This window comes from Cimex lectularius, unplaced genomic scaffold (genome assembly GCF_000648675.2).
Source record: "Cimex lectularius strain Harlan isolate CLEC.00 unplaced genomic scaffold, Clec_2.1 scaffold11, whole genome shotgun sequence".
In the NCBI taxonomy this organism is placed as follows: domain Eukaryota; kingdom Metazoa; phylum Arthropoda; class Insecta; order Hemiptera; family Cimicidae; genus Cimex; species Cimex lectularius.
Window position 1 is genome coordinate 1,521,656 of NW_019392673.1, and position 22,558 is coordinate 1,544,213.

Genomic DNA, 22,558 nt, shown 5'->3' on the forward strand with positions numbered 1-22,558 from the left:
ATGATAAACATAAATTCCAAGGAAAGACAGACCAAAAATGTACGGAAACGACCAAAACGTAGTTAGTTCGATTTTGATTATTTTGCTCTGTCTGAATGAAACGCTCCTATGAACAAAAACTTCAAGGAAAGACAGACCAAAAATGTTTGGAACGACCAAGCTACAAATATTTTATTGTATACAGTTTGGTCGTTTCTGACTATTTTGGTCTGACTGTTCTTGCAGTTTTGGCCTGCCAGATGCCATCTTCAGTATTGTCTGTGTGCTACTAACCGTTCCATTTTTTTATAATAAAATTTGTGAGTTTCAGAAAAGACGTATACGTAGCAAAAGGACAGGGATTTCAAAAGAGCAACAAAAGGATGACCAAAAGATAAAGAAATGAAAGTCGGAAAAGAACAAGCTGCTGATTATATACATCACTTGGCAGACCACAAAACCTCCCAATTGTTTATATGGAGTTTTTTTTTTCTAATACTAACCTAAAACACTTTTAAAATTTGCGATTTAAATAAATGGGATTTCCACAGGAAGTGGCCGTACGAACCGTTTAGCGATTTTGATCAGACTAGAAGGAATATTGGGGAACATGTCTTGAGGAAAACCGTCATGAAGTTATTAAGCTGTTATCAAGCGATCAGGCAATCAAGTTTGTCTCTAACAACACACAAAGGTGATGAGATTGTGTTCTCTAGGATTGGGCTCGAGTGCGTCTCCTTCGCGGGTCCAATGTGCCTCATTCTGCCAGGCGAGGGCAATTATTTGATAATAGGAGGTAACATGTTCATGACCTCAGCAACCCACCCTTCGCCACTCGGTGATAACACGGTTATCTTGTAGACCTTAACAGAGTTAGTAAAGTGTCTCCACCGTTAAACTAGATTCAAACAGACATTGTTACTATCACCTTGTTCTCCGAGTTAAAACATGAAACGTAAACAGCCTTTCCAATTCCAATTTACAGAAAAACTTTTTCTATCAACATCAAAATCTTTACAACAAATACTGGGAAAAGAAAACATACTCCTCTCATTGATGATATTTGGAAACGATAAAAGAGACTAGGTCCGTATATAGAAACGAAGTACCACCAAACTGCATGTTAAACTATGACTCCTAGGTTAGTGAGAGAAATGTTAAAATTTTCCCTGACTATTCTTTCTAGTTTCCCCGCGTAAGCAAATAATGCATTTTTAGCTGAGCTAAATCTATGTGGAACAGCTTACAGCATATTTACGGATGGGTCGATGAAGAATGGTATGGTAGGCTTCGCAATATGACAATTAAAATTTGAAAAAAATTTAAACTTCCTTCAAAAATGGCCATACCCTCAGTAAAACTAGTGGCTGTTCTACAATCGTTGCAATACTTTCGAGAAGTAATCTCTACGTCGGAAAAGTTGTGTATTTTGCCGAACTCCCAAATCGCGCTCAAAATATTAGAAACTTCCGAAAAAAGTAAGATAGCAACAATATTGTCGGACAAATTGTTAACAATTTAGAGGTTTTGCCAAAATACGGGACTACGTATTTCTGTTTGGTTAGAGAACTTCAGGAATAAAAAATAATGAGATAGTCGATAGTCTTGCAATGAGTGGCACAAATAAGGGAAATCTGTTAGATTTACCTATCCTCCCTTGGAGTTACACGGACATTTTTTCAAATCAAAATATGGAGCAATTGGCAGAAAGTTTGGAAAGAGGTCAGATCAGGAGCATTCTTTCAGATAGTGAAACCCCAAATCTCCAGAATTCCTTGCATGAAAAAAAAAGAGTGAACTATATAATAATCCTATAATAATAACACGCTAACATGTAATCACGGAGTTTGCGGGTCTTTTCTGCCGAGTATTGAAGTTAGGGAAGTCTCGATAAGCCCGACATGTCACGTCCTCGAGAACTTAGAACACATGATGATGCACTGCAACAAATATTATTCTCACAGAACTCTAACTTTTATTGGCCTATACACAATACAAGACGTAGAGAAGCCATTCAATCACAAATCACTATTGGATGCGGAGAACAATATCATATATAACACCCTCCTGAAATATATACACGACGAGGACATGCAAATGTAAATTGAAGAGCGTAATCCTTAAAAAAAAAAATAAGGAAGTCAGTAAGAAAAAAAAGGAAAAAAAGAAGATAGGGAACCACAGCTAATCCCTATACCTACCAATAGGTCACAACAAAGACAAAAAAATTCAATTGCAAAAGTGAGGTATGCATCTAATCTAATAATTTGGACGTACTTTCAAACTTTTTTCATAAATATTTTTACGGTCTTTCCGCCCAAGTTATATGATGATGATCAAAAACGTTATATTTAGCGTAATTTAGTTTTAAACAGCATATAAAGCAGACTAGCTAAGATTTTTTATATCAATTTTGTATTTATTCATATAAATTATACAAACCTGAGTTAGTCTTAACTTAAATTTCTCTCAAAAAAAGTATACAGCGTGTTTGTTGAAGAAAAATCAACTCATCCTGTTTACGCCTGAATTTAAATTGTATTTTTTTTATTTAAGTTAGTTTGTTTGGTCTCGTTGCCACGGGGAAAAACGTCTCCCGTTGCTATGTGAACCAAATGTTTACGCTTTCGGTTGCCATGAGCACCAGTGTTTACAGGTCGCCGTTGCTACGGCGATTTGTTTTATATTTTTCATTACTATGGAAACGGCCCTTCCTTTTGTCAAGTCCAGTCAACCGGATCAGTCGCGTCTCAACCGCCAAGAAGACAGTACAAGCCCCTTTTCTTTAGAGTTAGATGTTTCAGGAAATAATATTTTGCATACGTTATTTTGTATTGTGAATTCGTTCGTTTAAGTTCTGTACAACAATACGGGCGTTTTTATTATTATTCGTCCAGTGCAATACAATCAGTAGTGTTCTACGTCTTGATTCACAACGACACCTGACATATTCCCGCAGCATAAGTGGACCTGACTTCATCAGTCTTTCCCGCACAACCGCAACGCTACATCGCATCTATATATCAAGAGTACTCACAAGTGAACTTTTAGTTTAATTTAAATATATTTTTTGTTCCTTCATTCTAACTTAGTTTTTATTTATTTTCTTAATTCATTTAAGAGCTCTTCCATTGTCGCTTTGTTTAATTAATTTTTTAATTTAAAACTAATACTATAATTTTATATACTACTATACTATATTAGTTTTATTATTAAAATAAGAAACAAACTTTGTTTTACTTTAGCCGTAACTTATCTGTCTTTTTCTTATAATATATTTATTATTTATATTTGATAGCATTTTATTTTGCATGATATTGCCCATTGACGCTATCTTAAGGATTTTTAATATACAGAATCTCTAGAACCAATCAGGTGAGTGATTTGAGTGGCAAAGTGTCGAAAAATAGATCTGGCAACACATTTGGGAAAAGATTACCTCCCACAAACGGTCGAGGTCGCTGAATACCCAACATATCCAGTCTTTCTAAATTGAAGGAAAAAATAAATCTCATTATTCCTTAAATGTGAGCCGTTTGTTGCAGCGAAATACCAATTTTAAAAAAAATTAAGAACTATTTATAAACCTCCATTCCAGCGAATGGCGGAAAGATGCACGGTGTAACATCGGACAGGTACCAAAAAATTGTACGACAAATATTATACGTACAAGTAAACACTCCCAATTTCAAGAAATAAGACGGAAAAAACCGGCTTGTAATGCATTACATTCACAAAACAAACAGATTGCATTATCTCTGAAGAACAATAAAACACGATTGGAAAGTTTAATTGGAAGATCAAAGTTTCTTTGGATAAAAGTGATAGGTTGTGAGTTCAAACTGTAAGTAGGGAGTCCCACTAAAAATTTAAAATAATGTATTATTATTTTTATTATTCCATCAAAAAATATTTTATTGATATAATTAATTCTTTAATTTGCAAAGTATCGGCCAAAGTACTTTTGTTAAAGTTTTATATTTAATAAACCATATACAATCTAATTCTTATTTCACGCAAACTAGATTTTATTGGAGTTTTAAGACAACTGTTCGTAAATAGGTTGAAGAATCGGATTGTGTGCGAAATCGAGGTTTAAATGGACGTAGGGAGGTCACTGATGAGACCTGATTGATGAGTTGGTCTATTATCAGGGGGCTTTAAAGGGTCCCTTATCAACCCCACGAACCTCCATTCCGACATCGTTCGAAAAGGATAAGATAAATTCCCCTTGATCGACTGTATTGTGTTTAATTAATGGTAAAATCGTACTTTACCTATTTTCAGATTTTATCTCCTTACACATCTTTTTAAAATTAAAACTTAATAAAGTTTTTTGTTAACGTAGATAAATATCTCTTCACTTGAAATTCAACGAGAATCATATGAAGGGTCCAGTGGAAAAATGATGAGGTTACATTTTTTCAACATTTGAGAAAAACTAAATTTAAAGTTTCATGACTACTGGTGAAATAGTTTCTTTTTGGATGTTTGATTCAATAATTGTAATAACTTTAAATTAATTAAGGTTTTTGGTTGAGATAAAAAAGTCAGTATCACGAGCAGGATTCGAACCCGCGACCTTCGGCTAGATAAGCCGCTACTCTACCACTTGAGCTATCGTGACTTCGATCCACTCGGGCACTAACTTCCTATCGCAACCCCACCTCTTGAATTTTCTCTCCTTTTTGCCAAAAGGTGGGGTTGAGATGAACCTTAATTAATTGAAAGATATTAATTGGTCAAGCGGTCCACGAAACTAGTGAATTGTAATAACATTTAGAGTTCTTTCTGAGTAATTCTCATGATCCAAAAACCATTAAACCCTCATTTCGAACCCAGGAACGAATAAGAAAATACCATGATTACGAAATTTTATTATTAATTTCAAAGATGAACATACAAGTGAAACGAAAATTCTGAAATCATATCTATGGTAAAAATTTTAGAATAATTATTGTAAAAACAAAACTGAAAAAAGTTAACTCTAAGCTAAAAAGTTTTACGTTACTCATCGTCTACCTCATAATCAAAATAAACATAATCCAGAGTTTCTGTGGCAGTTATATTTGTGACCAAATTACTGTAAAACCTCTCGGCAACTTCTTTGGTAAGAAACGTTGTCAGGTGTTGCAAGCCATTATATTTTTCCAAATTAATAGGAAGGGGCCCATCGTAGGAGTTACGAAGCTTCTGTTTTGGTGCAGGGTTCTTCCCCTTTTTTTGCTTTTGTGTCACCCACAACACGTTGTTCTTATTATAAGCTCCACAGAATGAAGTGCGGTGGTGTATATACTGTGGTGTGTAAGAGATATCTTCAAATATCGAATCGTTCTTGTGGGTATTTCGGTTTGTACATCGGTACTAAGTGATTCGTCCACGATTTGAAAAATGCCCTCTTACAATCGATAACAGTGAACGGTTAGGGTTTGCATCTGCTCGGACCAATCACATCCCTCCATCCTTGAGGCATATCTACGTAGGATTTTTGATTAATCATGCTCAAATCTCTGTAGCACTCCAGATAGCTATGGCCACGGATTGGAAAGAAAACTTTTACACAATATATTCTCTGGTGGTGGAGAATGGTGAACAAATCGCAGAACTGTATAATTTTTATTTTGCCCTGCACATGAGTCACAAAAAATTATAAGCGTCTGTCGGCTTGTGGAAGAATTTTTAAATGCCGGACAGATGGATCCTCATCGTTCTTCCTTAGGCGCACAGGAGTCCCTTCGTTCTTCCATTCCATTTTCACACGCGATTTTTACTGGAATCTAATTGGTTTTGCCTAGCCACATTTGGCTGGTTAATAGTTAATGTCACAAGCCAACAAATGCCGGTGAAATCTCGATTCTGACAAAAAATGGACCCTCATCGTTTTTCCACTGTGCCCTTCATATGGTTTTCTATCCTTTCTTCAAAAACTTATTTGAAGAATTAATTATTTTTATTATTTAAAATTATTTATTATTATAATTATTTTAAAAATTACTTCGAAAAAAAATTGTATTTAGAATACCCAGTTTGATCTCCTACCGAGTATTTGCTAAGTAGAATGTTGCTATTTATAAATTTATTCAATCGGCGGTTGAGAAGGGTTGTATAAATAAATCTTGGCTATGGAAATTGAAAAATCACTGAATATTTTTTTATTTGGTTAGCATCTACCTGCCTTCACAAACGAATATAATAAAGTGAAGCTGTGTGATAATTCAATCAGGTCATAAATACAGGGATAAAAGTTTCCTAGTCGTTAAACAAAAAAGTATAAGCGTTTCTAAATATTCAAATGGGATACAGTCTAGAGGGTGTTCTTTTTAGATGGCCCAGCCGAATTTTTGTTGAAAACATTATTTTAAAAACAAACCATTGAATATTTTTCGATCGTGACAGGGTACCTCAGGACCACTACGACTTTAAAACTTGAAATACGACCCAATTATGTTCTTAATTTTAAAGGCTGAAATCAATGCCGGCACAATGAAAGCACAAAAATTCTTTATTTTGTTTGTTTCATTATTAATTCCACGATTTTCTATTATGGGCCATTGAACGAGGTGACCAAAGTGTCTGTTTTGCAATGGCTTCTGTGCACAGCGGTTTCGGGGGAATGGAAATCGATCTAACATTTAGATCGTTGAGAGCTGGTGGCTTTCCATTTTCTGTTTCATCAGAAGTCAAATTTCTTGGCCTGTATCTGATTATAAAGCTGTCGTGGGATAGGCATGATCCATGATTGCTCATAGAGGCGAACAAGTTTTCAATGTTCTAAAGAGCTGACTGGTATAGGATGAGGCACGGGTCTAAAAGGTTGGCTTTTTACAATTATACAATTCGAGCGACTGTTGACTATGGCTCTGTTTCATTGCTAATACTCCTGATTCTGTTCGACAGATATCTATTATCCAGAATAAATGCCGGGCAGATCTTCAGAGGTTTCCCCAGCACTATGTCAAACACCCTTTAATATCAAGCGTAAAAAAACTTGCAAAGGATTATTTAATCAGAATAGGTGCTAAAGCCGTCAGTTGTTTGAAAAAGTGGTTGGTTGGTGAAAAATTGGTTTAGCCCGACAGGTTTTTACAGATAACAACAACAACTCAACAATAAATAAAAACCCCTGCTGCTAACTGACTCCTGCCTTTGTGTTCACAATTTTCACTGCCAAAATTTTGAAGGTTTTTAAAAACCCTATCTTAGGCATCGTGGTTGAAGTCCATTTATTTAAAAAATTCAATATTCGACGTAAAGCACAAAACAATAATCACCGTGATACAGCATAAAATGACAAATTACACAAAAAGAAAGACAAAGGGAGAAAGAGAGCTTTTTTTTGGGGGGGGGATACTTAAAATTCCAACGCCTACATATAGTTAACAGACTAAAGTATTATATTTTTGGATGTCCCAGGAGTAAATGAAAAAGGCTTAAAACGTTTCCTTGTCGAACAAACTCTTTTATCATTATCCTGAAGCAATTATTTCCCCAGTTAAACACTGACATTCTGTACAATTTTGTGAGGTATAATTCTTGATGAGGAGTCAATTTCTGTATATATTTTATGTTAAACGTGGTTGAGAGAAGTGTTCTTATTTCAGTAGAAAAAAGATATGAGAGTAGTTTGTGTTGAATCAGAGAAGGCGATTTGCCGATGTAAGGACTTTCTTAGTCGACAAATTTCCTCGTCCGTGTAGCCTCAAGTCTAATATTGCGTGTAAAAGTTGTTGCCGATGGCCGTCCTAAACCAACAGGATCAAGAGGGCACTTGTGTCGGTGAGCCTCAACTTGCTCATCCGACCACCGCACTGCCTAAAAGGGAACCCGACTAGTCAAATATCCCGGTTAACTCAAGCGGAGAAATCAAATTCGACAGGCCATCTGCTTGTTTAAACCTCGGTCTACAATAAGCAACATGTTATTTTCCTACCTTAGAAACGGGTGTTTTTTTAAAAATATTTATAAACATTTTTGTGTTATTTCCAATATCCATAGTGTAGATTAGACGGGCATTGTAAAATGAAAAAATGTGCGTTGATCGACGTCCATACGAAATCTGTCCCGGACGTCGAAACTGAAGAGGAACGATGGGGTGCGCACCTTAAACAACTTGAAACCGCCCTAAAGGAATTCAGGGACGCGAAACGAAACGCGCTGGAACTCGGCGAAGAGGTACGTAACCGCTCACACCGCTAAAACAGATAGCTCAATTTAAATTAAAATTTAAACTTTTGCCATTGCGAGAAAACGGATTAATACAGCTGTATTGGTGAAAAACAAATAATTCCCTCTAAAAGTATAATCAGCTGTTAACTCAAAAGAAAGTTTGCAAACTACACATACAAGATAAAATTAAATTAAATAAAGAAAACTAATTTGTACCTAATCCAAAACTAAAGTTTATACCATCCTGATACCATCTATTACAAATATTTATTATGTGAGATGTAAATTTTTTCTTTTTTATGAGGGTTCGCGAGAGCAGAGGGGTGCGGTGATTTTTTCGGGTTCGAATGCAGGGCCGCTGGATTCGAACCGGGAACCTTTGCCTTAAGTGCTGAGCGCCATGTCAACGTTGCCCCTTAAAATTAGTCTTATATTAAAATTCAGGAATAATATCACTATTTAAAAAAAATTATTGACAGATTCCATCGTCATATTTCTGATATAGAATAGACAAGGGCTTCCCAAACTTTTTAGCCAGCGGACCCTTTCTCAAAACAAAATCCAGGGCGGACCCCCTTTCATTCAACATTTAAAATTAGATACTTATAGTATAGTAAATTAAAATTTGATAAATTAGCCAGTCTATTCCTAATTAGGTGTTGGATATCACTATGAAACAAACAATTGATTGAAATACTTAAATTTATATACAAAATCAGGAACGAAAAATCAAAGTGCAAGAACGGAATCAATAGTTACGTAACACTCGAGCCAATTTCAAAAGTAATAATTTGAACTTGAATAATTAATGAATTAACTAGAAGAGTGATGTTTTGTGTGTACTGTCCGTAATCTAATGAGCTTTATTTGTAAAAGAAAAAGAAATTAAATTTAGTGCCAGACCCTTGATTAGTAACAAAACAGGAAGGAAATTTAGTCTAGATCTAATTAAAATAATGCTCAAGGTCAAAGGAATTTTTTTAACAATTGTTTTTTTAAGTTTAGTTTTAGATTTCAATAGTTTTTAATCGTTTTTTGTTACTGTAAAATTACTGACTTTTTCACTCTGGTTCTAGGTACTTCTAGGTAAGTAAGTATATTGATAATACGTTCTTCTTTCGCCACGTTCACGGCGCCCATGTTAGGCTAAACCTTCGTGACTTGCGGGTCTTACAAAACTGTAATCGCCCCTTGAATCAGTCGAAAACCGAAACCTTCTTTCGCCAATCTAGCTACTTAATATAAGATACTTAATTTAATGTAAACGAATAAGTTACTTTAGATAACAATTTATTACCTAGATATCCACTTAATAACGCATATCACCGCCTCACGTCTCGCTTCTAATAGCCTAAACCTAACCTATGTGTTTAATAACAAAAAACAAACTGTTATTTTTAGGAACCGCACAAATAAAATAAGGGAGAAACTCAATGGTATAAGGAACCAAACAACAGGAAAATTGTATTAGCCTGAAATACTTACATTTTAGAGAAAAAAACCGCGATAAACTTTATGACCATTTACGTGAAATTAAAATATAACTAATAACCAGATTGTTTATAATGATAGTACTAACTCGTTTAAAACTGTGCATTAGATTATAATGAGCTTTATTTGTAAAAGAAAACAAATAAAATTTAGTGTCCGACTCTTTATTAGTAACAAAACAGGATGGAATCTTAGTCTGGAAAATAATGTTCAAGGTGAAGGGAAAATTTATTTAAGTTTACATTTAGTTTCAAATAGTTTTTTGTTATTGTAAAATTATTCACTTTTTCACTCTGGATATACATAAAGTTTAATGATAGATTGTACGTTTTTGTTTCGCCACTTTCTCGGCGACCATGTCAGCCTAAACCTTCATGACTTGCGGGTCTTACAAAACTGTAATCGGCCCTTGAACCAGTCGAAAACAGAACCTCTCTTTCACAAATCTAGCTATCAATACAAGATAATTAATTTAATGTAAACCAAAATAAACTAATAAGGTACTTTACCTAACAATTTCTCACTTAGATTTACACTGAATAACGCGTATCACCTCCTCAAGTCTCGCGGAGGGCCTTAAGTCTCCTAGACATCGAGTAAATAAGAGCTCAGATTTCTTCTAATAGAACAGAATCCCATTTTTTAACGAGAGCTGTTTGAAACTGTTCAACGCTTGTTAGAGGTGGCGAACGATGTCCAACCCCTCTCTAAATTTTTTAGAATCAAAAGTAAAAATGAGGTGGAGCATATAAGGAACGGAATGATTTCTTTTAAGCACAAATTCTTCAATATAGATTTATAATTAAAGGACGTATTTAACGCGCAATCGCACTTTTTTATTAACTTTTATTGCAATAAAACCAAGACAGTACTCCGAATCAGGGAAATGGCATTCTTTTACGATACTCGATTTTTTCAATCTTTTTATGCATGGAAACTACGTGTAAATGTTTCTAAAAAATTGTTTTATATTCGACATCCGCTGTGTTCTTTCAGTTGCGTATTTCTCACTTCCCATTCTCATTTCTAGTCTTTATTCTGTTTAAATTTGATGATTATTAATTAAGGGCCTGGGATTTATAAACATTGTTTAAATTTTACAAATACATGTAGGATGTGAAAAAATGAATTTATACAATGATAGAAAATTTTAGATTAAAAAAAAGAATTTATACAATGCTAGAAAATTTTAGATTAAAAAAAAATGAATTTATTTTGTATATCACCACTTCTTGTGGTGAAATGAGTCATGGCTTAGGGTAATAATTCTGTGAAGTAGTCCTTTGGCCGTGTTTTATTGTATGAAGAGGATGGTGTGATTTAAGGTTGAGGTAGCGATCTGTTTTTCTTGGTTTTTGATACCAATATGTGATTAATGTGCCATCTGGTTGTTTGATACGAGTGTATCTAAAAATGGTATTGTTTTGTTGTTTTCGATTTCATGTGAAAATTGAAAGCTATTAAATGTATCTAATGTAGTTTGAATTTTATCTAGATCAAGCCATGAACCATTTCACCACCAGAACATAAAGATATACAAACATATCCTCCATAACAATCACTACCCTAAACGCATAATCAACAGTATTATCAACAACTACAACTCAGGACTAACACCATCCACTATTACTAATAATACTACATCAAATATATCAGATACAGACAAACCAAAACACATTTCCATGCCATTCATTCACGGCCTATCACATAAATTATACACATTTCTCTCTTTTGACAACTTTAAAATAATCTAAAATTAAAGATCCCACACCAGTAATTTGTAAATCTGACGTAATTTGCAAAATCAATTGTATAAATTGTTCGGCAACTTACATTGGTATTACATCCCAATATCTGGATAAGAGAGTAAAGCAATATATCATAAAGCATTATCTTTGACTGCAAAAAAGCCAAACAAAATCCGACTGCACTAGCTACCCACCACTTTGAACACCAACACAATTTCGACTTCAACAATCCAAAAATATTACACACAGAACAAAACAAACATAAACGTAACTTTTTAGAAATCAACAGAGATAAACACAGCATCAATTACAGAACAGACACATGTAAACCCAGTCGCAGCTACGCTAATATCATTAATCAACTTCAATATCGATAACATACATATATCATCATCACATCACACAAAACATATAATACGACATATAAAACAATCATCACATTCCACACATCAAACATTTCTACATAGTCTAATTCTTCAGCAATTTGACTTTCCATTCCCTAATCATCCCCGTCTGTATAATCCTGAAAAGATAATCAGGACCATTTACCAGGATAACCATTTCCCCTTTTTTCCTATCGTCGGATCCTTTCACCTCAAAGAAGCTGACTCCTCATATAAAAATGTATTTCTAGTCCTGACTTCCCTCCCCACCCTTCAAAATCCAACGTATATAAACATAAAACATCAATATCTCACTGGCACTCTCAACACGACAGACAATAATGAGACACCTACACGGTAAACAAACACTTTGAGTAAGTACAAATATTTTGATTGAATCTAAAAAATTTTAGCATTGTATAAAATTTTTTTTTAATCTAAAATTTTCTAGCATAGTATAAATTCATTTTTTTTCATCCTACAAGTATTTGTGTAATTTAAACAATGTTTATAAATCCCAGGTCCTGAAGATGAGCTCAATAAAGATCGAAACGTTGACACGATAAAGAAAATGTTTTTCTAAAACCTACGTCACACCAGACCGCATATAAAGACCTCCAAATAATCATCTAGTAACGGTCACTAAACACTACACATTCCGTTCAAAGCAGAGATGAGTCACGTAAAAAAATAATTTGTATTGTATCAATAGGCTCTAGTTGTATATATACATTCGTGCATAATGTATTTTAAAAATGAATACCGGTTATAAAATAAGCTATCACATCATAAACAATGTTTAAGACAGAAATTAATTTTATTAAGTAAATAAAAAAATTACTAGGTTAAATGTAAATTTTACCTTTATTACACGTTTTTACTCGTTTTGAAAGTTTTTACTACTCAAAAATCCAGTCCTTACTGGATTACTTTAATGGTTCGGTCTATTATCGATGAATTAAGTTTCCCTCATAGGCGTTTTGGTTTCTCATCATCATCAGAGGGGCACGCGTATGAGTGAAACGTAGGCAAGCAAGAACAAGAAGAAGTTTTGATGAGAACCAGATGTTGTTATTATTAAGTGAGATTTTTTTTACAGACACTTTTTCCTATTGAAGTGTCCAGGTGGAGAGTGGAATGGTGCAAAAGACCCAACCAATACCGGCTGGATTTGTCTGGAATATCGGAAGGCCTTCCAGCTATAATTGAAGGAGACGAATCCGAAGAAACCGGTAATAATTAAATTATAAAAAGTGCAAAACATTCTATTGCTCTAATTAGTGCCACGTGCCTTTTTAGATTGCTTCTCCCAGGGGAAAGACTATAAGAAGACAAAACGTAACGTTTCGTAACTGTAATAGAAGAATTTCACGTCATCCGTCTCAGATTGTTGGTTTTAGGTGCTGAAAACATCGGGGTCCACAAGACCGACCACCCCCCGGAAGAATTCACCGGCGAGGGGCCGATCAAAGAGGTAGACCAGGAGAAAAGAAAGGCCCATGCTCTTCAAAACGGGGATGTCGGATCCAAACTAGATCCAAACATTGATATTAAGGACCTAAAGAAAAGTAAGTTGACGACTCAAGAAAAAAAAAAGATTCAACGAAAAAAATATACAATACAGTGGGTGCTTTTGAGTTGTTATCTTACGGTTGATATTTAAACTCTTTTACTCATACCATCTTTCTACATAGTTTGGGACGTTGTGCATTTGATTCAACAGAATATCAAATAATTTATTATCATTTAATCTAGATATGTTTGGGGAACACAGTATTATTTTTTTATTTATTTATTTTTTTTTATTTCCTTTTTTATTTTCAAATATTGCTAAATTATTGTGATTTGCGTCCTCAGCAGATAGTTGCTTGTCATCGCCGGTGTACATCAAATCGGGAAATGACGACCACGAGCACAAAAAGACCTTCTGGACCAAGCTGAGAAGCAAGTTGCACATAAATCATGATAGCAGTTAGGTAAACAATTGCTATAAAACAGAAACGTTTTGAAGAGAAAACCTGAGCACTACGAGTTGAATTTGAAAAAGCCAAAATTATTCAACTGTAGAGTTATTTTTTAATTGTTTTCTATTGCAGGTTGGTTTTGCCGGCAGAAACTTCATTTTTAGAGACGTGTAATAATGGGATACTCTATTAACGATGATTTTCCATTGCCTGATTGTAACCTAATAAATCATTGAAAGGCTAAATAGATGATTATTTATAAGTTAGATAAAGATTAAGGGTTATAGAATAAAAAGAAATATTCAAAATTTCCTTTATAAGAAAAACCTTTTATCATTATCTTCTCTTTAATTTAACTGATAAGTTAATTAACATAATAGGAATTAAATGAGTAAATTGTCTGTATTCAAAGCTAAAAAACGACCCGGGGGTTATAATTCGACCCTTCAAAAGACAGCCGAGAGAAGTCCAAAAGTTTCATCAAGTGAACTTGATAGCCCGGGCTTGTACTTTTCGCCCATCAAAACGCCGTCAATTCCCCTACTTAAAAACTTTCATAAAAGCGTAGCCAAAAAAAAGAAAAGTTTTTTATCGGTCGCATATGTTTTTCACACATGTCCCGCCGAGAATGGGCAGGGGTGAACGAGAACCTTCATAGGATCTGCCATGACGTACGATTCGATCTCGAAAAAGAGGAAAGCTCGTACAAGCTATATCGGCTTTGCGAAAACTTCGCCCGGCGTACTGGCGACCGCGAGCTTGAAGTTAAACTTCAGCGGCGATTCGCCGGCGCTTGGGCGGACGGCTTTCTTCACAGCCCATCGACTTCAATGCGTAAACTCAAAAACAAGAATATATACAACATCCTGCTTCCTCAAACCCGCTACAAGGATTTCTTAAGAAGGTAGTTTACAAAAAAAAATGAAGTGTATTCTTTCATTCCGCTTTTTGAACGTTTTACAGCATTGACGAACGACAAATCGACAGGAACTTCCTTATCAAAATACTATACATTTTAGCGGGGGTTGTTGTCGGCTTGTTCTTCTTATTTATCGCATACGTTACTTCCGTCCTGGTTGTCAACGTATTGAGGTGCATTTGGTACAGCTACAACAGCCATTCTAAACGAGATGTTTCCAGCTGGGTCAAAGTGAGTACTTGCAGAAATTGGGGTCAATTAATCATGCAGAGGGGTTTTTTTGTGCTTTAATTTATCAGAAGGGCCAGAGAAAGCACGACTACATCGTTAGCGAAGCTTTGATAGATGACTCAGGTGTAAAGAACTATTTATTCAGGTAAACGTTAACATCTATCTTTTGAAATACAATACCGCTGTTTTAAAAAAACAAAAACATCATTGCCTTATTGATTTAAAAAACAAATAAGGCTGTAAAACATTACATTAAAATTGATTTAATTTCAAAACAAACGGTTCTTAATAACTTTTTAAACTGCTTAATTAGAGGGATAATTTCAGAATATTATATTTACAAAATCCATGATAACTTTAGAGTTACTCAACAGAAATATAAATTAAACTATTTTGGACCGATCAGCAATACGAGGTCGAAAAATATTAGAAAAGTGCCCAAATGATTTTAACCAAGGGCCCATGAGAAAAATGATTCAAAGTAAAATTTTTTGGTGGTTGGTTTAATACAACATAATATGTACATAAAACAAGCATAAAATAAAACCTACAAATAAGGGTAATATTACATTAAAATTATATTAAATCTGTATAATAAATTTTCGGAAGAGGAAGCGCAAATTTTTCAACGCAAATGTATTTATCTTGTGGAAATTCAATGTACTTTGTGAAATAAAGGTCATACTGGTGTTTTAATGACGCTAAAGTTGAGAAATTGCGATTTTTAAAAAAAATCTTATGTTAGACTAAAATCACACAAATGTTAACACACACACACACACACACACACACACTCACACGCTCACACTCACCCTCTCTCTCTCTCTCTCTCTCTCTCTCTCTCTCTCTCTCTCTCTCTCTCTCTCTCTCTCTCTCTCTCACACACACACACACACACACACACTCTCTCACACTCACACTCATACTCACACACAAGCACAAACAAACAAACAAAGACACATACACACACACATATATATATATATATATATACATAATAGTATCCTTATTAGATGACCCTGCTGGAATCTTCTTTCTTAATTCATGAACCAATGACGGGATCAAAAAATACGTTTAATGTTTTTTAGTCTAGTTTCAAATTTTTACCTTTCGTAAAAAGTAACGTATACCTCAGGTCCAGTTCAACTTCCCAATTTCCAATATGACCCTATACATCCTGACACTTCATTTTAAAGGATTTTTTACGCTGATAACAATGGTACAATAGGATTTTAAATTGGTCAAAACATGACATAGTTATAGCAAAAAGTTCGAAACAATTATTTTTCGTTTATTCTGTTATTAATGCTTGCCCCAATCCATCTCCGTTGACTCTGTCGCTCTGAGCACTGATTGGTTAAAAAGAGCAAATCTTTGCATCTTTACCCAAGGCAGGCAGTTCGAACATGAAATGTGATTAATAAATAACAAACCAAATGATGTTTTGATCAATTTAAAATCCTACTGCACCATTGTTATCAGCGTAAAAAGTGCTTATGTGTCAGGATAAATAGAGTCGTATTTGAAGGTACCCTGTATAACTTTTCTACAACAAAGGTAAATATATATATAATATACATATATATTTGTGTGTTTTAACATTTTTGTGATTTTAGTCTAAAATCAGATTTTTTAACACAAAATCACAATTTCTCAACTTTAGCGTCATTAAAATACAAATACTCGGACACTAACTTCCCATCTCAACCCCACCTTTTGAATTTTCCCTCCTTTTTGCCATTTTTCAAATGTCGTCCGAGTGGATCGAAGTCACGATAGCTCACGTGGTAGAGCAGCGGCGTATTTAGCCGAAGGTCATAGGTTTGAATCCCGCTTGTGACAATGACTTTATTAACTCAATCAAAACCTTATTTTAAAAAATTAATTAATTGAAAAGAATTTATTCGGTCAAGCGGACCACGAAACCTAATCATTTTATTATGAAATTATAGTTTAATTATTAACCACGCATGCACCACAATACACAATACAAACCTTTGCGTCATAAATTTAATCAATCAATTCTATGTTAAATAAATTGTATAACATTATTAACAAATTACGTTGACATATTCTAAAACGATGTGTTTTCAGTTGCACACCGAAAAAGGGTAAAGCTCAATGGTGCGATTTTTTTAAATTGGACATTTTGAACCAGAGTTGTGATGAACTCGATGGATCCAAATGTTGAGTTCGATCTTTCTGGACACGCAAGGTCGAGATTTGCTATTTTTGCACCGTAGTGTATAACGCGAATATTTTCTTACAGAAAACGCTTTTTTTATAAACAAAAAAAAAAAGACGCGATTGCTTTACAAATCAACTTATCTCCTCCTGGCTCTCCACTCAAAAACTATTCTTACCCTAGGAAAAGCTCACGTTCGCCAATTCGCTATACAGGGAGACTTTCACGTTTTTCCCCGTTTATACAAAGCTTCGGAGCCGGCCTAAAAACAGTATACCATGCTGGCAATAGGAGCCAATTTTAATAGGAAATTCATCAACCGGACCAAAACATTGCATTGACCTCCAGTGTCATTAATTTGTACGAAACAACTCCCTTTTAATGATTTTTTACCGTTCAGCAGGGACGAAAAGGCGAACTGGGAATTTTTACTCGATGAAACGATAGACTGGTTCGCGAGACAAAAGAAAACAGACGATCTTATTATCTGCAAGCTGAATATGGATATGGCTTCAAATGGGGAGAAAAGGTAATATTTTAGTTGCTTGTCTCTGATAATTTGTTTCCTTTTAAATTAAAATTTAGTTTAGAGACATTGACGAAAAACCTGATGTGGCGGGGTCACCGATTTTAATACATAACTTTTGGGGATTACTACATTAAAAAATATTACACTCATGTCCGAGTGGTCCAATAGGCCTACTGAACCGAGAAAAAATGTTTTAAATAATTTACTTTGTGACAAAAAAAATGGGTTTTTATAATGTAATTATTGTAAGAGAGGAAAGTGGTTTCTTTTGCCCCAAAATCAAATTTTTATTTTCTCGCCTTGATCAGTTCCTTTTTTTGTAAGGAAGTATGTCACCGATTTTAATACATAACTTTTGGGGATTACTAAAAATATTACACCCATGTCTGAGTGATCCAATAGGCCTACTGAGCCGAGAAAAAATGTTTTAAATAATTTCTTTTGTGACAACAAAAAAATGGGTTTTTATAATGTAATTATTAATTGTAATGAAGGAAAGTGTTTTTTTTTCTTTTGTTTGGAGCGGATTTTGGCAGGACTGGAACCCTGGAGGACTCGGCAGATGGTTGTTGCTGGAACAACGATTCCAAAGTAAAATTGTTAGATTACAGAAAAGACTGCATCTAGAAGGAATTTTTGTTCTTTTTTTATTTTATTTTTTCTTTAACTCCACATTAACCTATCTTTTTTTTCTGGTTTGGCTTGATTATTTTGCATGACCAGGTACCTCGTAAATGTATAAATAATCATTTAAGTAGAAGGAACTCAAATGTGACAAGGAGAAGGTAAGGTTCCTGATCATGACCCACCATGTGAGGCTTTTTGTTTGTCCAAGACAAGCGAAAACACAAAACTTTAAAATCCAACTGTACCACCCCCTAAAAATCTAGCTCTTTTTGAGTGGTGACACTTTTCTTCCACATATTAGCTCTCAGTGATTTAAGTGAGGAGCGATTTTTCCTTTTTTTTTTTGTTACAACAATTTCACAAAACACCAATATGACACCACAAGAATAGCACCAATCTCCATTATCTAGACCTCTTTGTCAAGTCTACGGCTTTTTATCCTTCAAGCCTTTTCTTTTCTTCATCCAAGAAGAGAACTCAACCTACATTGGTCTACAAACCAACAGAGGTTTTTCCTGGCAATACCTGCACAGGATTATTTCTGTTGTGAGGTGTCCTGTCAGCAGTCCTATTATTATTTTAGTCCTAACGCGGCTTAGGTTTTGTCGTTCTGCTGTGGTCCTTAAATGAACTATTTTGTTTGACTCTGTCCTGAAATACATTCCAATTAAACTAAGAACATAATCTTAACCCACTGTCTGATGTATTTTTGTTAAATTTCCCTGGTCAATTTATCAACCACCCTGTTTCCCCTCTATCCTGAATGTCCTGATATCTAAGTGTATTTTGTTGTTGTCTCTGATGTCGTCCCAAATGACTAAAATTTAGTACTGATGTTAGTTGCCTATACTATTGGGTTGTCCGGAAAATAATGCAGGATTTTAAGTTTTCATTAAAAAAAATCTATATAAAATATTCTGTTTACGTTTACAGGATTACTCATTTGTATGAATNTGTGTGTTTCAATTGAGAAAGTTATTCAATTTAGAGTAGATAGCATTCATAGATTTAAATTTTTTTAGATTTTCTTACTTATAAGAAATTGTAATAGGTATTTATATTTTGAAAATTCAAAAAGGAAATTCAATCCTATAAATTTAGTAGGTCTTGACAAATCCAGTTTTCTGAAGTTATGTGTCAACGTCCTATGAAGTTCGGACTCTTTCTCTTTCCTAAATACCAGTCCCCACAAATATTTTTTTAGCTACTTCTAATTGTATATTTACATATTTCTTAACAATATTTTATGAATTTTGATCAATTTTTTTTCCAGGCAAACAAATAATGCCACCTGCCAAACACAGGCAAATTCCCCTACATCCCCAAGAACATGTTTCCTCAAAGAAATCCCCTACTGTATGAATAAGGATGTAATAATTAATGAATGCTACTTAAACAGGTACATGATGGGCACCTTTTTAGATCTTATTATTATTTTCCTGCTCTGAGAAGTTTTTGCAGTTCAAATTTCTAATAATTTGACTTGAAATTAATCATTTTTTGCCCAAATATTAGATGTTTAAGAATTTTGATATTATTTTTATTGTTTAGTGCGAGTCTTGCCTGCATTGAAATTACAAACGAAGACAACGATGAAATCAAATGAATTTAAGACCAATAATATTGTAAATAATATAAATACAATCACATTGTATGATCATTGTTTATAGTTTTTATATCATGTTGAAACAGTATTCTGATGTTTATTTGACTAAAAGTTTATATTTGGTTTAAGATTGGAAAATTTGTTTATATATGTAAACTGAATATATTATATTTTATTTATAAAGAATAAATGTGCAATTTGGTCTGAACAACAATAATGAACCAATTTTCTGAATTTAAGGACCATACTTAATGAAACAAAACACAATTTAAATACAACAATGTTAGTTTCAACAAAGGACGGGAACTAGATTAGTTTGAGATATTGGAAATCAAAAAATGTAAAATTAAACAAGAAGATGAATACATAAATAATTAATAAATTTTGATTTGCTTCCTGTATATAAGTATCTAAATAATATTTTATGTACAAATTAATTCATTCAAGTGTATTATTATTTTATTATTAATTTATTAATCTATTATTAATTTCTTTATTTTATTTTCTTAATTAACTAATAAAAGTCCTACAAATTAACCACTAATTTACAGTTACTTTCTTATTGTACTTATTAAGATAATATCACACAACCGCAAGCAAAGTGACACAACTCAACAAAAGAAAATTTCACAGAAGAGAGAGATGGGAGTTTACTTTTTTAAATTTATGTATTAAGTACATGCCAGTATGGTTGTTCTCAATGAAAACTGTCATGATCCATTAATATTGTTTCTTGTTTGTCCATTAATATTGTTTCTTGTTTGTCCAAGACTTAAGCGAAAACACAAAACTTTAAAAATCCAGCTGTACTACCCCCTAAAAATCTACTGCTTTTTGAGTGGTGACACTTTTCTTCCACATATTGGCTCTCAGTGATTTAAGTGAGGAGGATTTTTTTTTTTTTTTTTTTTTGTCAACAATTTCACACCACCAATATGACACCACAAGAATAGCACCACATTTTATGTTCTGAAGATGACCCAAATAAAGGTAGAAACATCGGCCAAAAACAAGTTTTTCTAAACTATCTCATTCCAGACCACTCCTCAGGAATCCAACAAATTATTAAGCAACCGCTCACTAAAAACACAGGCGTTAAAGTATCAACTAATTTTTTACTCACAAATACCCTGGATCAAAGTCTTGAACAAAAAACCAAATTCAGATGTTACTGCTAACAATTGTTACTGGCCAATTTAAAGGTCATCATCAGGGCCTATACTAATTTCGCATTTTGAAAATCAATTGTACAAGTATATTTTTTGTAATGGATATTTATGCTTGTTTTTTAGGTGTGTATGTTGTCTGTTTCTACCACAAAGAAATAATACCCTTACTGTCATTTATTGACCACCATTATCGATAGAGCAAACAACTAACTTAAATTACTGAGAGCCAATATATGGAGAAAAGTGTCACAACTTAAAAATGGGAGTTTTTTAGGGGTAGTACAGCTGAATTGTTAAAGTTTTATGTTTTCACATAAGTCAGCAAAAAAATTAAAAAAAGATACTTCTAACATTGAAAACTAACGATGTTTTGTTATATTTCGACCTCAACAGTTTAATTTATGACTTTTCCTTCTTGAAGGTGGTATAATAGGTCATCTCAAAAAAACCACAACCAGTTTTTCCACAGTTGCGTTAACTCACCTGAGGAAGGATTAAAATAAATCTGAAACGTAGATAAAAACTGGTTGTGGTTTTTAAAAGATGACCTATTATCCCACCTTCAAGAAGGAAAAATCATAAATTGAAAACTAAAATAATTCTAAAATTAATATTACTTTGCTTATGCAATGAGGAGAAAAACGCAGCATAAGAACTATGAATCCCGTAAGATTCAATTAAGGATATGCATTCTTCTTTTTTCGCATAAAATATAATTTTGATAATTCAGTATTTACAATATTTGGATTTTCTATAACATTTATGATCCCCAACTTTGAAGCTGAGCATTTATGCTTCCCAGATTTGTCTGAAATAAATCCATAAATCTGAAGAGCCAGAACTATTAACATTACTTTTTTTCCCATTAGCCATTATCAAATTGCAACGAGAAGATCCAATATCCGTAACACTTTGTGCTAAAGTCAAAGAGTGGAAATTGAAAACTGACAGACTTCATTACCATTATTGACTCGCTTCGGCGGTACATATACTAAAATTGGAACGATACAGAGACCATTATTGACGGCAATTTCCTTCTTGTCGGTTTTCAACAAATTTAAAAACAGTTTGTCCACGTGATGTAAGTCTCTTTTACCAATATTTAAAATTATACGTATTTATATTATATAATATCCAAATAAACTCTAAATCATGAATGTATCAAAGTTGCGATCCCTTGACATGCAGGAGTATAATATTAAGATGTGTCTGTTATTATAATAACAGTAAGTTATTACAGAGCAGTATAAAATCATTTACTAAACAAGGAGAAAACTGACCTGACTAGAAATGTGCCCTTTTTCTTGATAAATACACCGATGCTGTAATGCTGGACACATAACTACGACATACCACTTTTTGCCAAAGGAAACATGCGTTCCCGCCAATTCAAAAATGCCACATGTCAGCAGCCTACTAGATCATTGTCCACCTACAGTGATGTCTTTTTTCCTGCTGCATCACACCCGAATACTTCAAAAACTAAATAATCCAGCTTTTAGAATTTTTCGACTTATCACTTTTTGAGTTTAGGGATGGTTAGGGATCACTTTTTGATGTG

General features: G+C 33.8%; 3 protein-coding genes across 10 annotated transcripts in view; 2 read left to right on the plus strand and 1 right to left on the minus strand.

Moving 5' to 3' along the window:
- LOC106669459 (muscarinic acetylcholine receptor M3) overlaps positions 1-22,346 on the minus strand; it is a 350,439-nt gene extending 328,093 nt beyond the window's left edge. Inside the window, exon 1 of the mRNA XM_024225353.1 lies at positions 22,278-22,346. The gene's annotated coding sequence lies outside the window, so the exon portion shown is untranslated. The remainder of the gene's footprint in view (positions 1-22,277) is intronic.
- On the plus strand, positions 7,744-13,976 carry LOC106669454. Of its 7 annotated transcripts, none has more exons than XM_014398947.2 (6): positions 7,744-8,151; positions 12,867-12,999; positions 13,067-13,105; positions 13,168-13,335; positions 13,628-13,738; positions 13,864-13,976. In XM_014398947.2, exons 1-6 carry the CDS (start codon positions 7,999-8,001, stop codon positions 13,893-13,895), a joined length of 636 nt encoding a protein of 211 aa, XP_014254433.1. In that variant the 5' UTR covers positions 7,744-7,998; the 3' UTR covers positions 13,896-13,976. The 7 variants fall into 7 exon arrangements, 6 of the variants coding, with proteins under 6 accessions (XP_014254433.1, XP_014254431.1, XP_014254432.1 ...); XM_014398945.2 differs by having other exon boundaries at positions 7,745-8,151; positions 13,049-13,105; XM_014398946.2 differs by having other exon boundaries at positions 7,751-8,151; positions 13,625-13,738.
- LOC106669349 lies at positions 14,086-19,884 on the plus strand. Of its 2 annotated transcripts, none has more exons than XM_024225355.1 (6): positions 14,086-14,635; positions 14,695-14,881; positions 14,950-15,026; positions 17,470-17,595; positions 19,496-19,621; positions 19,774-19,884. In XM_024225355.1, exons 1-6 carry the CDS (start codon positions 14,346-14,348, stop codon positions 19,826-19,828), a joined length of 861 nt encoding a protein of 286 aa, XP_024081123.1. In that variant the 5' UTR covers positions 14,086-14,345; the 3' UTR covers positions 19,829-19,884. The 2 variants fall into 2 exon arrangements, with proteins under 2 accessions (XP_024081123.1, XP_024081122.1); XM_024225354.1 differs by having other exon boundaries at positions 14,101-14,635; positions 17,467-17,595.
- Positions 22,347-22,558: the final 212 nt, after the last annotated feature.